The 17,320-nt window shown below is 47.5% G+C and overlaps 1 protein-coding gene across 6 annotated transcripts in view; it reads right to left on the bottom strand.

Moving 5' to 3' along the window:
* SNX29 (sorting nexin 29) overlaps positions 1 to 17,320 on the bottom strand; it is a 580,903-nt gene that overhangs the window by 427,594 nt on the left and 135,989 nt on the right. For 4 of the 6 annotated variants that reach the window (XR_006343074.1, XM_043914342.1, XM_043914345.1 and 1 more), the window contains 2 exons: positions 16,273 to 16,336; positions 13,849 to 13,977 (listed from right to left, as the gene is read on the bottom strand). Coding sequence is in view for 5 of the 6 variants with exons in the window: in XM_043914342.1 (XP_043770277.1) it covers positions 13,849 to 13,977; positions 16,273 to 16,336 (193 nt within the window). In the remaining variant the exon portion in view is untranslated. Of the gene's footprint in view, positions 1 to 2,746; positions 4,219 to 13,353; positions 13,511 to 13,848; positions 13,978 to 16,272; positions 16,337 to 17,320 lie in introns of those variants that run through there. The other 2 variants (XM_043914347.1, XM_043914346.1) reach the window with 2 other exon arrangements.

The raw sequence follows: 17,320 nt of genomic DNA, 5'->3' as shown, positions 1-17,320 counted from the left end.
TCATGTTCAGTGACATGGAAATTGCCACCTTGCGAACCGCACCGGAAAGGCAAGGTTTGAAACATTATTTTCTGCGAAGAACCAGGTTGCCAACTCTGCCTCTCCCAAGGCAAAGAGGAAGAAGCCAGGGCGTTCAAGGGAGCAAAGGGCTCCAGCTCCTGGGATCACCCAGGTCTGGCTGTTTCATTTCAACCGTTTTCTCTCAAGTAACACAAACCCCGACATTCACTTGGCAGGTCATCTCTCTCTCTCTCAATTGGGCTCCTTTCCTGGGCTCTTCTGTTTTCCCTCAAAGCCATTCTCTTATTTTTATTTACTCCTCTAGACGTTTCTACCTACTTCTCATTAGAAAAGACAGCAAGCGGAGCGTTAATGAATGGTAAACACATTTGCCTCCCCCGTAGATAATTATCATAACCTTTTAATGACAGTTCTATCACACTGATTGGTTGGGGTAATTTTTTATCTCCTCCTGTTTCTGAGCTTTGATGGGGAAAAGCGATGGGCTCGAGCAACGATGCAGACACAAGCAGCTCCCTCTTCCCTGAACAGCTGTTTCTTTCTTGCATCTTGATGAACCACCCAAGTCCGCCTTTGGTGCACGTTTTGTGGGGAACATCTGGTACCGACAGCTAATGGCTCTGATGCTGAGCCATTCCACGGGGGCACGCGCTCCAAGATGCAGATGGGCCTGCAAATATACCTTGCTGCTTACTCCCTAAAAATCTGAGTTCGGCAACAAAACCTGGGTCTTTGATTGCATTCGCGAGGCATTAGAGAAAATAAACAAGCACGTGGGTTTCTCCCTTGCGCGTGATTGCTTTAAGAGATGCTGCCATGCTGCTGTTCCCCCAGCTGTTCCTACCCGTTATTTTCATTTGGGGGAAAAAAAAATCGAGGAAAGTGACACAGGTCACAGACTTCTGAAAGGGCCCTGAAGGGATGTATGTGGCTCTCCAGTGTCCACGGTTCCAAGTTCAGATAATGGATGCGTTTGGGATTCCCACATCTCTGCTCCCAAAAGGAAAGTCAGCTGGGAAATCCATCATGCCAAGGATACCTTCACCTTCTACGGTCAGGAAAGCAGGAGTCAAGCAGTGGCAAAATCACGACAGGCCCAGCCCCAGCTCTAGTGGGTGAGTCCTCCTGCCTCGCCTGGAGCCAGAACCACACAACCTGTGTGCTATTAACACCCTCAAATCCCCTGCCCTGTGACCTCACCCCTGACATACAGACGGAGGGAAGAAAGTGACAAAGGCAGAACAAGCTACAGACAAAGGCGTATCTCCCAAACCTCTACCTACAATCTCAGGAATCGAGAAGCAGCCTGAATGCTAACCCACATGAGAAACAAAGTAACCTGTGGTGTGCAATGCCAAAGCAGCAGGCCCCCCACACACTGAGGGGGACGGGGGCAGGCAGAGGCGGCTAAGCCAGACCTCCTTCCTGGGAAGGACTTCAGCTATACGAATCACCAGTCTTTACAGGCTCTCATACTTTCTAAAATGAGAATTCCGATTCCAGAAATCCAGCTTAAGACTTTTTTTTTTTTTTAATAAAAGGAAGAGTTGACCCACCCCTCAAAAAATGTTCACAGAAGGACTACTGCTATAAAGATGGGAAGGGGGAAAATGGTGTGAGAAACAAGGACATATCTAAACACAAAATTCTATACGACCATCATAAGTAATATCCGTGTAAGTGGACAGGAGGAGGACATTTTACTTACTCTGTTAAGTGGTTTGCAAAACAGACCATCAACTTATGAACTCAAAATGATCTGTTTTATGTAAAATGAATCTACACATAAACTGGAATAAAACACATAAATTGTGTCCAAGTGATTTTCTTCTTTAAACTTTTCTGTGTAATTTGTGCACTTCCTTTCTATTCCAAGGGTAAAAATCTCTACTTAAACATCATTTGAAATCTACATAGAAACACAAGAAAATATTATAAACAGAATAATAAATTGTATGTATATATAAATCCTCCTATCCTGTTGGTGGGGCTTCCCAGATGGCACTAGGGGTAAAGAAGTTTTCTGCCAAAGCAGGAGACAAAAGAGACGCAGATTCAATCCCTGGGTGGGGAAGATCCCCTGAAGAAGGGCATGGCAACCCACTCCAGTATTCTTGTCTGGAGAATCCCATGGACAGAGGAGCCTGGTGGGCTACAGTCCATAGGGTCACAAACAGTTGGACACTACCGAAGCAATTTAGCATGCCCGCATGCATACTGTTGGTGGCAAATGTAAAGCCACTATGAAAAATAGTATGGAGGTTCCTTTAAAAATCAAAAATAGCTACCATATGATTCAGCAATCCAACTCCTGGACATATATCTGGAGAAAACTCTTAATTAAAAAAAAAAGATACATGCACCCCAGTGTTCGGTGAAGCACTGTTTGTAACAGCCAAGAACAGACACAACCAAATGTTTATAGAGACGGATAAATGGATAAAGAAGATGTGACATATATATACAACAGAGTATTACTCAACCATTTAAAAAGAATGAAATAAAAATAAATAAATAATAAAATTTTAAAAAATAAAAAGAATGAAATAATGCCATCTGCAGCAACATGGCAACATGGATGGGCCTAGAGATGATCATACCAAGTGAAGTCAGTCAGAAAGACAAAAACCATGTTACATCACCTTTACATAGAAGCTAAAATATGACACAAATGAACTTGTTTACAAACAAAAATAGACTCAGACATAAAAAACAAATTTATAGTTACCAAAGGGGAAATGGGAGGGGAGGGATAAATTAGGAGCTTGAGATTAACAGCTAAACACTACTATATCTAAAATAAACAACAAAATCCAACAGTATAGCACAGGGAACTCTACTCAATATACTGTAAAAACTTATAATGGAAAAGAATCTGAAAAAGAATATATATACATACACACACACACATGCATATAACTGATCACTTTGCTGCACAATAGAAAGTAATACAAAACTGTAAATCAACTATACTTCTTTTTATAATTACATGTACACGCTAATGGTTGTATAACTATGTAAAAATTGTACTTAAGTGGACAAAGAATAGGAATGACTGTCATGCTAGGGACATGAGATTGAGGACTCTCTTCTCCATTTCAAGTTGTTATGTTGCTTTCACAACTTAGAAGCAATTATTGTAAGCAGAGAAACAAGAGCTATCTTAAGAAATCTCACGCTGGCCAGTCATGACTGAATTCCAGCCCAGGATCCCCCTTGTGGGCATCGTAACCTAAAAACCTTCCACTTGATGCTGGGTCAAGCAAGGCAAGTTGCAGAAGGATGGGCTCGAGTTAAAAGCCCACACGCAGATCTTTCAGAACCTACAGATGACAAGATGGCATGTTGTTTACAGTTCACTTAAAATTGAAAGCAGAGATGACAAATGCAAATAGTGCTAATTTTGTAGTGATAGTATAGCATTCTCTGCATGCTTCAAACAGACCAACAGCCCAACTTGGTTCTGAGATTTGAAAAACAATCACAAGTGCCTTCACGTCGTTCTAACAGCCCAGATGTTTTGAACCACTGAACCTCCCCTTCAGCTCATCACCAGCATCGGTCTGAGCCCTGGCCACTCACAGTGCGGTGTGGACGCCAGCAGCATCAGCACTACCCAGGAGCTTGCTACAAATGCTCACTCTCAGGCCCCCACCCCCAGGCCTATGGGACCAGAGTCTGAGGGCCACCGTGACCCCCAGGGGCATGGCGGGCATGTTACGGTTTGAAACGCGCTGCTCTGAGCCACGTGCCGTCAACTTTGGCTGCACCTGAGCGGTCTGGGTCTTGCCTCCTCCAGAGATCCTGATGGAATTGGTCTGGAGGATGGTCTGGTCGTCCCAGTTTTCAAAGCTCCCCTGGTGACTGCCATGTATCTACGGCCAGGATTAAACAAAGCATGTAGCTCCTCAGCCCGGAGATTTCTTAATTAGATAGTTAGTTACATCTGAGCAACAGCGGGCAAGATTAACTCCAGAAAATGACTCTGTGCAGCCTTGTACGGAAGAAAAATTGACTTACACGGAACTGGGAAGCGCAGATATGGCTGGCCTTTCCTAAGGACTTACGCAGAGCACGCACTGTGCTCCACACTGGCCCCGCAGTATCTTTTGCGTGGTGTCTAGAAGGAGAGTCTCCCGCTGTCTCGGGTTTCTAGGTGAGAAGCATCAGGGGTGGAATGACCAGTTGAGATCACATCTGGAAGTGCAAGAAGCACTCTCAGGGCCCTCAGAGTGAGCGAGTGCCTCCCTTTTTCTGCACCCGAAGGGCCTCACTCACCTCACTCTAGTTGAGTACTACAGAAGCTGGACTCAAGGGACCTGCCTGGTGGTCCAGTGGTTAAGAATCTGCTTTCCAGTGCAGGGGACACAGGTTAGACCCCTGCTTGGGGAACTAAGACCCCACATGCTGGAGGGCAACTAAGTGATAGTCACTCAGTCGCATCTGACTCTCTGCGACCCCATGGACTGCAGCCCGCCAGGCTCCTCTGTCCATGGGGTTCTCCAGGAAAGAATACAGGAGTGGGTAGCCCGGCCCTCCTGCAGGGGATCTTCCCAAGCCAGGGATTGAACCTGGGTCTCCTGCCTTAAAGGCAGATTCCTTACCATCTGAGCCAGCAGGGAAGCCCATAAGCCTGCACACAACTGCTAACCCCGCGTGCTCTAGAGCCCAGGCTTCACAAGAGAAGCCCCCAGGGCAACTAGAGCAAGCCTCCACAGCACAACAAAGACCCAGGGCAGCCGAAATGAAAGAAAGAGGCTGGACTCAAGTCCAGGCTTGCCCTGCACTTCCTTCTAAGACCAGCCACCTTAACCAGAGCACAGGGAATTATCAGCCAAAAGGTTAAAGTCTGGGTTTATATGTTCCTCCCCTGACTTGCAGCCCCTAGAGGTTAGTCAGCTGTATCCTATTTCTCTCTGATGGACCCAGCTCACTCAGAATAGGTGTCTGATGAGTGAATCAACAAATGAACAAATGGGTATTAACTGACCACCCATCCTTCGCTGGATCCCGGCAGCACTAAACTTCAGGAAGCCGGCTCCTCCTCCCGGGCCATCGCTTTATCCTGCCTGGACACGCGTGTCTCATCCTCACCCTGTCCCACCCCGGGCACTCAGCTCTCCTCGGCTGCTCTGGGGGTCGTCACTAAGGACCTGTCGGCTGCCGACAGGGACGTGCTGAGCAAAGATGAAGAGCACCGCTCCCTCGGCTGATGAGACCCAGCGGGGTGAGAGAGTAGCGACCTGGGGACGCCAGCTTCCCGCTCAAGGAGAAGTGAAGGACAGGAAGGGCGGCGGCAGGGGGACACCAGGGGCTCAGTGGAGCATCCGTGTGATCAGGGTTCCGTCCCTGGCCAAGGACACCAAAAGAGAGGCCACGTGACCGTGGACTGCAAGGCTGTGGGAACAAAATTCTAAAGGTACGTTTCCAAACTTGAAGACAAGAACGCAGAAAGGGTGAAAACAGTGGTTCTCAACTGGGTGTGGACATTGTTTTAAAGCTCCCCGAAGACTTGTAATGCATGGCAGAGGCTAAGCAAGGCCAACGTGAGGAGATGCTTTTGGTTACCAAGATGACGGTGTTACCAGCATTAAGAGAGTGGGGCCAAGGCTACAAACTGTCCTGAAAGACCAAGAGCAAACTATATCCTGCCCTGCTTTCTATCATCCTGATGGCCCATTACATGAGTGAAAAGCTTATTTGTAAGGACTTCCCTGGTGGTCCAGTTGCTGAGACTCCATGCTCCCAATGCAGGGGGCCTGGGTTCAATCCCTGGTCAAGGAACTAGATCCCACAGGCCACAACTGAAAAGGCTTCCACAGGCCACAGTGAAGATCAAAGATCCCAAGTGCCGCTTAGAACTAAGAACTGGTGCAGTCAAATAAAAAAATCTATTTAAAAAAAAAAACAACTTGTTTGTAATCTGAGCCTATCCTCAAATTAACTCTACACTGAACATACCAGTTTTTACCCTAGGGCCCACCCATGCTCTGTTCTTCCATTTTCTGTATTTCTTCTAGAGAGTGACTTCTGACCTGACCGCCTTTAAATCCAAACGTGTGCATTTATAAGTAGGCGAGAGCACTTTACCGCTTCATGTTTTTTCAAGCAAAGTCATGCACAGCCCATATATATTGCAATCTACTTTGTGTTATAAATTACTTCCCTATTACTTCTCCTTCAGATTAGAGTTAGGGTGTTATACTGATTTTTTAAATTATTTGTGCAGGCAGGGTGTGTTAGCTATGAATTTCATTTCAGGATAGTATAATAAAAGGGTTGATTTTTATTTTAAAGGCATACTGAGGCTGGTACTGAGAACTATAACTATACATCTAAGGAGGCCAAAGTGCTGGACCAGGCGCTTGCTAACAAGATCAGCTTGTATCTGATGTAAACATCCCACACCAAGGAAAGATACGCAGGGACACTGGGATGACCTGAAGCCCAGACTTCAACATCACTCACAGGAGGGCTAGCTCTAGGGCGCCAGAATCTCTACATTGGGAAACCGACAATCTCCAAATGTGATGAGGAACTGAGCCCATGGCAGGGGACACCCACAGTCTCTGCCTGACCACCACTCACCCCCATCTGATAGACCGAGCCCCCCAACTGTCCTTTTGAAGAAATGTCCCTGTCATTTGTTCTTGCTTCGTGTGGGCACGTGAGGAAAAGCAAGCCAACCTCCTGGCTCCAGGGGGCACATGTCGCAGGCCGGGAGAGCAAGGATAACACATCCCGCCAGGAAAATGAGTGAATCCCAGAACTTTCTCATGAGCTTTCAGGAAGTCACTCTCTCCTTCCTCTGGGTACTGAGCCAACAGGATTTATGCCTAGTGATGCCTGGGGCCCCTCTTGTCACCATGCAAGAAGCGCAGGACTGAGAGTGAAGCTACAACCAAGGGAAAGAAGGGGAGGTACAGAAGGACATGGATCCCGCATGACACCCCCAGGGTCCCTGGGTCCAGCTGGGCAGAACGCTGGCTCTTCTCAAAATCTGTCAGCTACATAAGCCAATCAAGGGCACCTCTTCACAAGCCAGTTTCTGGTGGGTTTCCATCGCTTCACACAAAGTTCTCCCCTGCCTCTCCCCACCAAGCTGTCCTGTAAGCTTTACCCTCAGGCTGTCTCCCTCATGGTAAAATGGCTACAGCAGTTCCAGCCTCTATACCTCACAGCACGTGTTCCAAAGGGAGCCACTCCAGCCATCCAATAAGCAAAGGACCATCTTCTTCCAAAGCCCTAGCAAACCTCAACCACATCTCCATGGCCAGAATTAGATCTCATGCTCATCTCCTGAACTAAATCCAAGTTGGGTCAAGCCATGGTTACCTGAACCAATCATTTCAGAAAGAAGATGGAATTATCTTGACCAGATTAGACAGATCAGAGCTGATGCCTTGGTGCTTGGGAGAGTTCAACCCCCAAAACCAACCAAGAGGGAAAAAATTCTTTTAAACCAAGCCATGTACGAATGTGACAGTAGGAATATAAAGAAAGCTGAGCGCCGAAGGTTTGATGCTTTTGAACTGTGGTGTTGGAGAAGGCTCTTGAGAGTCCCTCAGGCTGCAAGGAGATCCAACCAGTCCATCCTAAAGGAAATCAGTCCTGATGTTCATTGGAAGGACTGATGTTGAAGCTGAAACTCCAATACTTTGGCCACCTGATGCGAAGAACTGACTCATTGGAAAAGACCCTGATGCTGGGAGGGACTGGGAGCAGGAAGAGAAGAGGATGACGGAGGATGAGATGTTTGGATGGTATCACTGACACAATGGACATGCGTTTGGGTGGACTCCGGGAGTTGGTGATGGACAGGGAGGCCTGGCGTGCTGCGGTCCATGGGGTCGCAAAGAGTCAGACACGACCGAGCGACTGAACTGAACTGATGGCTAATTCTCTAGCATGGGAAAAATAAAAAGGATAGCTTTTCAGGAAATGATACTACAGCAACTCTTCTAATGGGGAACCCCATTCTGAGTTCCCTTCCCAACTCTCAGGTCACAACCATAGGGTTTTAGAATCAGGCAGCAAAGCAAACACCAATCTTCTGAAAGACGTACAGACAAAAACTGGATTCTGGTCTCCTCTCACTCTGACTGCAGTTTTGTTTTACATAATGGGTTTGAAACAGTCCCCCAGAGCATGTTCCTTTAATGACATAGAACTGAACATCAAAATGGACAATCACCAAGGACCTGCCGTGTAGCACAGGGAACTCTACTCAATACCATGTGGCAGCGTGGATGGGGGGCGGGTCTGGGGGAGAATGGATACCTGTATATATATGGCTGTGGCCCTTTGCTGTTTACCTGAAACTACCATGGCATTGTTAATTGGCTATATCCCCACTACAAAATAAAAAGTTTAAAGTTTGAAGAAAAAGATTATAATGACCTAAAAAATATACTAATAAAATGGTGATGCTGTAAGGAAGAAAACAACAGAACTGAAGGATGGGACATCATGAAAGAAAGACAGAAGTCTCCCTTTTACCATCTCATGCATGACTCTGCCCTTTTGGCTTTGGGACTTGAGTTCTCATTTCCATGGCTCTGCCAGCACGTGAGTTTGCCCTTGAGGGACTGCTCACAGCCCAATCATGGTGGCCACGGGATGCAACAAGCTGACTCTCCAGGCCAGCGACATCTGCCCTGCTCTGGAGCCCCGGCGGGGCAGCAGTGGGGTTATTCCTGCCAAAGCAGAGGGACAGAATGGAGAGGAGGAAGACCTGGCCAAGGAAGACTGGAGCAGTGCTGTCCCAGGGGAGGTGTGACAGGCAGCCTCCAGGGTGGCCCCCGAGACCCTTGCTTCTTGGTATTGACATCCACATGTAGACCCCTCCCATGCTGAACCAGGCTTGAGCTGTGTGACAGCAGAACTCGGCAGATGTGATCGTGCGTCATTTCCGGGATTAGGTCACAAAAGTCACAGTGGCTTCTGGGTTGGGTGTGCCCCCTTGCTCTTGGGTTACTCACCCCGGGAAGCCAGCTGCCAGGTTGTGAGCAACCCTACAGCGCAGTCCACAGTGCAGGGAACCAAAGCCTTCTGCCAACAGCCACGCGAGTGAGCTCCAAAGTGGACCCTCCACCCCAGTCAAGCCTTCAGATGACCGCAGCTCTGGTGAACGCTTGACCACAACCTCACGAGAAACCCTGAGCCATTCCCACATTCCCAACTCATGGAAATTGTGGAGGATCCTCAACATTCCCTGTTTTAAGTTGTCAAGTTTGGAGATCATTTGTTACACAGCCGGGGGTATCTACTACAAAAACAGCAGAGACCGGGACGTCCCTGGTGGTCCAGTGGTTAAGAAACCACCCTACAATGCAGGGGACACCAGTTCGATCCCTGGTTGGGGAACTAAGATCCCACACTCTGTGGAGCAACTAAGCCCATGTGTCGCAACTACTGAGCCAGTGTTCCACGAGAAAGTCCCTGCGCCACAGTGAAAGGGCCCATGTGACAAAGCAGAGCTCCGCGTGCCTCAACTAAGACCTGATGCGCCAGACAGACAGACAAATAAATAGAGCAGAAACAGAAGTGCCCCCCACAACACCCCCACAACCCTGGCCGCTTGCTTCCCTCAAAGGTACTTCTGCTCAGCTAATGTGTGTTTTCTTTCTGCTCAGCCTATGTCATAGGCTGAGCTTTTTGGTTTTTTTAATTGAAGTACATACAGTGGATTTATAATGTTGTGTTAGTTTCTGCTATAGAGCAAAGTGATTCAGTTACACACACACACACACACATATATATACACATTCCTCTTCATATTCTTTTCCATTTCCTACCCTGTTCATCACAGGATATGGAATATAGTTTCCTGTGCTTAAATAGTAGGACCCTGTTGAGCTCGAGATTTCTTGCTTCCACAGGAAGTAAGACAATCCATTATCCAGGGAGGGAGACTGACTGATCCCGAACCGCTACTGATGACAAGGACTCCGCCTGGGAAGGCGCAGATGCTTGGCGCCACAAAGGCACTTGGCTGCTTATACTACCTTGCTCTTTGTTGAGCCGTGATGGCGTGAGGAAAGCCATTAATTTTGAGCAAAATGAATGTGTAATAAGACGCTTCATCTGCTCAGGGATGTTCCCATTTCACAACTCCACACTCAGGGCCAGGAAGACACACATACACCCGAACACGCTTCTCAGCAATACAGCAAAAATAATTTCATTGTCCTGAGTCTGAAATAGCCTAATTCTTAATTCTTCCTGCACCACTGCCGTTAAAATACAACTTTTGATTAGGCAAGGTTTCTTAGTAATAATACAGTTACTATCCTAGAGAAAAATGATAATGATAGGTAATGTGTTTGAGCATTTATGAAGCCCATTCTCTCATTTTATCATCTAACCACTCTATGAGGTAGAGTTCTCTTATCTTCATTTTATAGCCAAGGAAACAGAGACAGTTAAGTAACTTGCTCAAGGTCACATAGCTAATAAGCAGCAGAGCCATGAATGGACCCTCAGGATCCAATGCCAGAATCAGTACCACCAACCACTAGGCTAAACTACCTGCATTATGAAACCCACCACCTGGACACGCGGGGACCTAGAAGAGGGCTGCCCTGGTGCAGCCGTGTGGGGCTCGCCCCCAGCCTGTGACCCTCCACACCCTGCCTGTGACCCATGGATGACAGCAGCCCCAGGCCATCAACCACAGCTGACCATGGGGACCCACCATCTGACAACACGGACAGCCGCTCTCCTGCGGCCAGAAGCAAGGAGAAACCTCTGACAGCTGGCAGAAGTCTGTCTGCAACGTCAGCGGTCGAGTCTTTCAAAACACGTCCACTGCTCCGTCTGCTTTCGCGCCGTTTTCTCCTGAAGGGTCTGCCCGCTTTATCCAAGCTCCTTCTACCTGCAAACTGCAGACTTTCAGGCACCTTAAACCTTCAGCTGTGTGTGTATTCGTCACTAAAGTCGTGTCCAACTCTTCTGTGACCCCGGGGACTATAGCCCGCCAGGCTCCTCTGTCCATGGGATTTCCCAGGTAAGAATACTGGGGTGGGTTTGCCATTTTCTTCTCCAGGGGATCTTCCTGACCCAGGGATCAAACCCACGTCTCCTGCACTGGCAGGCAGATTCCTTACCCCTGAGCCACCAGGGAAGCCCAAACTCTCAGCTACCCCACTGTTTACCTGGGGAAACCAGATTACAGAAGAGCATGGTTAAGAAGTTACCTTTTTCTATTTCATTCATGGGCTAAAGAAAATTTATCCCAAAATTACCATATACTCAAAACACATTTACTGTAAAACACACTCCAGTCACTCGCCGCTGCCCTATGGACTTTCACACACACTCCTCAGTGGGCCCTCTCGGGGGATAACACCATCCTGTCCATGTCATAAACGAAGAAATGCACGCCTGTGGAAGTGAAGCGGTTCAGACCCAACACCCAATTTGCAAGCAATGGAGCAGCAACTCGAGGCTGAGCTGGCTCCTGACACAATAAAAAATGACAGAGGACGGAAGTCTGTCTGTCTTCAATGATTCAGAACCCGGGTCTCCACAGACTACAGTCTTTATTGAGAACATAAAACACAATCGCACCATGGAACCCTGGCATGGCCAGGTAAGATGGGGGCCAGGTGAGAAAATGACAAATTAGGCACCTGGGGCTTGTTTCTGATGCTCTGGATATGTCATTTTCAAATGTGAACGCAGGAGAGAATTTCAAATTAAAATTAAACACAGGGGGACTTCCCGGTGGTCCAGTGGCTAAGAAACTGCCTTCCAAGGCAGGGGACGCAGTTGTGGAGCAACTATGCCCCTTTGCCACAACTACTCAGCCTACACGCCACAACGAAGACCCATCACAGCCAAAAAATAAACAAACATGGGATCACGCTGCCAACTTCCCGTTACATATACACAACAATTACATTAGTGTCACTCACAACGGCTGACAGCGCGGGGATGGTAATGCTGCCACTGTCGAGTTTCCTTAGCCCTGGGCTCCCCCACCCCATCCCCCCCCCAAGACAGATGCATCTCCGAGTCTATTTTTAAAGTAGTTTTAAAGAATCCGTATAGTCAAAGCTATGGCTTTTCCAATAGTCATGTAAAGATGTGAAAGTTGGACCATAAAGAAGGCTGAGCACCACAGAATTGATGCTTTTGAACTGTGGCGATGGAGAAGACTCTTGAGAGTCCCCTGGTCTGCAAAGGGATCAGGCCAAGTCAATCCTAAAGGAAATCAACCCTGAATATTCATTGGAAGGGCTGAAGCTCCAATACTTGGGCCACCTGATGCAGAGAGCCGACTCACTGGAAAAGACCCTGATGGTGGGGAAGATTGAAGCCAGGAGGAGAAGGTGACGATAGAGGATGAGAGAGTTGGATGGCATCACCGACTCAGTGGAGTTCAGCAAACTTTGGGAGATGGTGAAGGACAGGGAAGCCTGGATTGCTGCAGTCCGTGGGGTCGCAAAAAGTCACCCATGACTGAGTGAACAACAACAAAAGAACAACCCGTTAAAGTGCTTTATCTTTTACATAAAATGGGGAAAACTCAAATGTCCAGCAATCTGAAATGGTACATTCATGTGGTACATTAGCTCAATTAAATGCCACATCCAGGCACACAAAAATGGTGACTATGAAGTTTTTACTATGGTAGAAGGACACAGCCTAGGAAGTGATGGGCTGGAGCTTTCAAGTAGAGCCCATAAAAACGTGTTTGCATGTGACAAATTCAGTAAAGTCTCATTATGGCAGTTGGAGCTTGGGGGTGGGGAGGGGGTTGCTTTACAGTTTTCTTTAATTAGATATAAACAAAGTCACAGAAAAGAAAAGAAGATGACTCAACTATAAAGAGGTTCAACCATACTCTGAATCAGAGAAATGAAAACTATTTTGCCAGCACTGCTTTCACCTGTGACTTTATCAAAGACCCCCAAAGCTGGATCCACCAGAGGCAGGGCTGTGCTGGGGGAGACCCAGCCCTCGTTAAAGGCAGGTTGACGACCTTTATCCAACTCAGAAAGCACTCTGGGGACTTCCCTGGTGCTCCAATAGCTAAGACTCCACACTCCCAATGCAGGGGTCCAGGTTCAGTCCCTGGGCAGGGAACTAGACCCCACAGGCCGCAACTAAGAGTTCACATGTCACAACTAAGATCAAAGATCCTATGTGCCACAACTAAGACCCGGCATAGCCAAACAAATTAAACAAACAAATAATGAGGAAAGAAAAGAAAAACACAGTGCTTTGACCCAGCAATTCCACTTCCAGTGTATTTCTGGCAAATACACTCATACAAGGACACAATGACAACTGCGAAGATTATCAGAAGTAGAAAAAGGCTAGAAATGACTCAGATGCCTGGCTGCTGGCACATCGGCCAAATGAATCCTGGTACAGATGGACGGTGGGGTATCAGGGCCGTTAGAAAGACGGCAGGTCTGTGTACCCAGCGCAGGACGGTCTCTAAGCTGTGGAGGGAGTGTGGTGGAGGATACGGGACCATCTGTATCAAGGAAGAAAGAGAGGAGAGGAGGGAGATGAGAAGAAGAGAAAGTTCATGTATCTGAATGTTCGCATCTGCTCATGTACACAAGGGGCATCTCTGGGAGGTGACGCTGCCCACCCTCCAGGGGTGAGCCGGCGATCACAGAGTTTAACCATTCGTGACTTTGTATTTTGAACCATGTGCATGCATACTATTTAATACTTACTCAATATCTAATAAGTTAAAATTTCAGCTATGTCAGTATTATTTCCATTTGTCACTTTAAATGAGTAAGTACTGATGACAGGTGTGCTTGGGGGCTGGCCAGCGCCTCCCCCAGCCCCTCCGCCCCCTACCTCGCCAGCGCCTGGACCTTCGTGACGTGCCGCTCCTCCTGCTCAGCCACCTTCCGCTTCAAGCTGTCGACCTCCTGGCGGAGCGCAGCCGAGTGCTCCATCTCACTGTCAAGCAGGTTCCGCAGCGACCTGGGAGGAGGAGGAGATCCCACCTGTTCAGATGCTGCCAACCCAGAGTCCACAGAGTCAAGTCCTAGTTCATTCATCTTCCACAAGGCTCTGCAGAAACCGCAGTTCACGTCCATCTTGTACAAACTGCTTTGAGAAGCTACTCAATTCTGCTCAAGAGTCTCTGCGTCGTGACTAGGATGAGCCCCGGGGAACCACCGGAGGCCTGGCTCTGAGAGCCTGTGGGTTTGGTGGTTTAAACCAAGGGAAAACAATGAGTTGAGCCAATCCCAGGCACATCCCCTCCCAGACACCCCACACTGAGGTGTGCATGCTCAACTGAGACGTTTCGGCCCAGCCACACTACGTATGAGATTTAATAAAGGAAGGGCTGCCAGAACAGGCCAAAAAAAAACCACCGGAGCCACAAACACAAAAGACGGGCTCCAGTTATCTGATGGACGACGGGAGTCTCATTTCTCCTTTGCCCACAATCTCCCACAAAGCACCCTTCACCCTTGCTCCATCACCACCTCCAGGTTAAACAAGCATACAGCCTGTCTTACAGAAATGAATAACTTGACATTGCAAAGAATGTGTTTTATACTCTATCTGGAGCATGTTCACCCTGCAAACACATTCGCTTGAATATCTGTCATCTTTGGTCTTAAATAGCAGAGAAGACAGCGGCTCTTCCAGAAATAACCACAAGTTACCACCTAGAATTGAGTCCGAGCAGGGTTCTGGTGACCATCTACGGACCTCAAATGGCTATTTCTTAAAAACATTTACTAACTTGGGTGCGGCTGCCTCCTAAATCTAGAGGACACTTGCCATGAGACACCAGACCACAAACAGTAGCGTCTGAACTATCCCACCCCCACTGCTCACTGAACCTCTGCTCCAAAAACAAACACGGCATGTTTCAGCGCTCCTTGAAAGCTTTGGAAAAATTCCCCTCTTGGGGCCTGGAAAGCCCCCCAACACAAACTGGCTGTGATTTTTTTTTTTCTCTCTCTCGCTGGGAAGGAGAAGAAATGACCCGATAGTGACTATTGTTCTTTACAAGGTAAGACAAAACCTATGGTTTTTTCCAAGATAATGGCCCCAGCTGGAAAAAAGAAAAAGCATCCTGCAAAGTCCACAGCCTGGCACTGAGATTTACTTTCACTGGAAAATCACACTGTCTGAAGACTCCTTTTTAAAAACACTTGTTTTTCCAAATCACATTTGTTTGCTCTTGTATGTTTCCATAAAGGATGAAGGAGAAGCTTGTCAAGCAGGGCCCAAAGCAAGTTTTAAAAAAGAGAATCAGAATGCACATCCCCAGGGACACAATTCCTGCTCAGGGGGCAAGCATAAGAGAGTGGCATGAGCGTGCACACATGTGTGCACACGCACACACACACACCCACTCCCTGACCTCCAGGCCGGCAGACTTGTGCTCACAGAGGCGCTGCAGATAACTGCAGGCAGATCCCTCTACTGACCAGCTTGTAGCCCAGACCAGGTCCTGGCGTTGGAGCGGCTCACGTTTGGGCGGCTAGACGGTAGCAATACGGCTAATAGCTGTCTGGTATCCATCCCTGGTTTCAACAGGGAATCAAAATGAATAAAACCCTTCGGCCTCTCAGTGTCTGCAACAGGGCTTTGGGGAAAATCAAAAGACTCCACACGCCATCTTGCTATAGGTATCCCCAGTTTGAGAAAAAGTTAAGTACGCTAGTGCTTGGAACGTGGTGGACAGAACCTCAATGAAGGGTTAGCTGCCGCTTAAGGGGGACTCAGGGTGACAGCATGAGGATGGAGCTTCAGATGGTTGCACATATCTGTGAATACGCTAAAAACCACTGAATAAATAGGTTTTATGTTTTATATATTTAAATTATATAATCTATCAATTATATGATATGTGAATTATATCTCAAAAGCTATTTAAAAAAAAAGAATTAAAAATTAAAAGACTGCTTTAAAAATTCTGTTTGTTCTAAGATAGTGTGTGATCGTTTCATTCCTTATTAACACTCAAGCCGCATTATATATACTAAAGTGGTACATCCCAGAATGGATACATGTATATACACGGCTGAGTCCTTTTGCTATCACCAGAAGCTATCACAACACTGTCAGTTGGTTCTACTCCAACATAAAATACAAAGCTGAAAAAATAAAGTAGTACATCTCAGAACAAAAAATCAGAAATCACTGGTCACAATTCTGCCCCTGAAGCAAAACTTCCTTCACGGCGATCTTCTCTCTGCCCCAGAGGCAGGATTTCCACGAAGGAGCGACCCCTCCAGCCCCAGCACTGGATACCTGTTCTCTTCTTCCAGCTCGTCCTTCCTGTTCATCATGGCCACGATGGCTTGTCGCAGTTCACCTAAGGGAAGAAAGCCAAGTCCAAATTAACTGGCAGATCCCGCCTGCTATACCGCCCCTCACCGGTCTGGATTATGTGCTATTTAGGGCCACTTGTCTAGACAAGTTCCCTTTTCCCTTTCAAAAATAATTCCTATACAGTCTAGGAGATCCAGTCGGCTCAGTCAATCACTCTTATTAGCCACCCAGAATCCAAAGGGAGGGCAGGATGAGAATGAATGTGGAGGCATTTCCTTGGTGAACGTAACCAGCCGCTAAGGAAGTTACAGACTGGTGACTGCTGAGTGCTTCTCCAAGTCCCTGCTACCGGACAGCATCTGCTTTGAACACTGATATACTCCCAGTTAGAGCCAGTTACCAATCACAGGTCAGACAGCAGATCTCATGAAACTGACTTCATGCTCCTGTGTGTTCAGTCATGTCTGACTCTTTGCAACCCCGTGGGCCTGTAGCTCACCAGGCTCCTCTGTCCATGGGATTGTCCAGGCGAGTATACTGAAGTGGGTTGCCATTTCTTCCTCCAGGGGATCTTTCTGATCCAGGGGATCTTCCTGACCCAGGGGTCAAACCCGCATCTCCTGCATCGGCAGGTGGATTCTTTACCACTGAGCCACATGGAAAGCCCAACTGACTCCATGCTGACACAGACATGCTCAAGGTTACTAAGAGATCTGGTCTTCTTGCACTGACTCCCATATACTGTGAAGGGGGACAGGGGCCCCTCCAACACACAATTCATAATTACTTGTCCGAGCAGCTCTCCTGACATCTTCAATGTGGGAAAGCAATTAACTGATAGAGAATCACGCCTTTAAATTCAATAAGCATCCAAGTTTTCCATCTACAGCAAGCTTACCTGTTGTCACTGTCCACCCACGGTGGACTATTTACCGTAACACTCAGATCTCAAGCCCAGGAACTTGTGAATTTCCCCCGGAAAGCCAGTTTTATTTTTTTCCCCTAACCAATCCTCTTAGAACTGGCT

This window comes from Cervus elaphus, chromosome 10, assembly GCF_910594005.1.
Source record: "Cervus elaphus chromosome 10, mCerEla1.1, whole genome shotgun sequence".
Taxonomy (NCBI): domain Eukaryota; kingdom Metazoa; phylum Chordata; class Mammalia; order Artiodactyla; family Cervidae; genus Cervus; species Cervus elaphus.
Note: the sequence above shows the minus strand (reverse complement) of the source record. Positions and strands in the feature narration are given on the sequence as shown.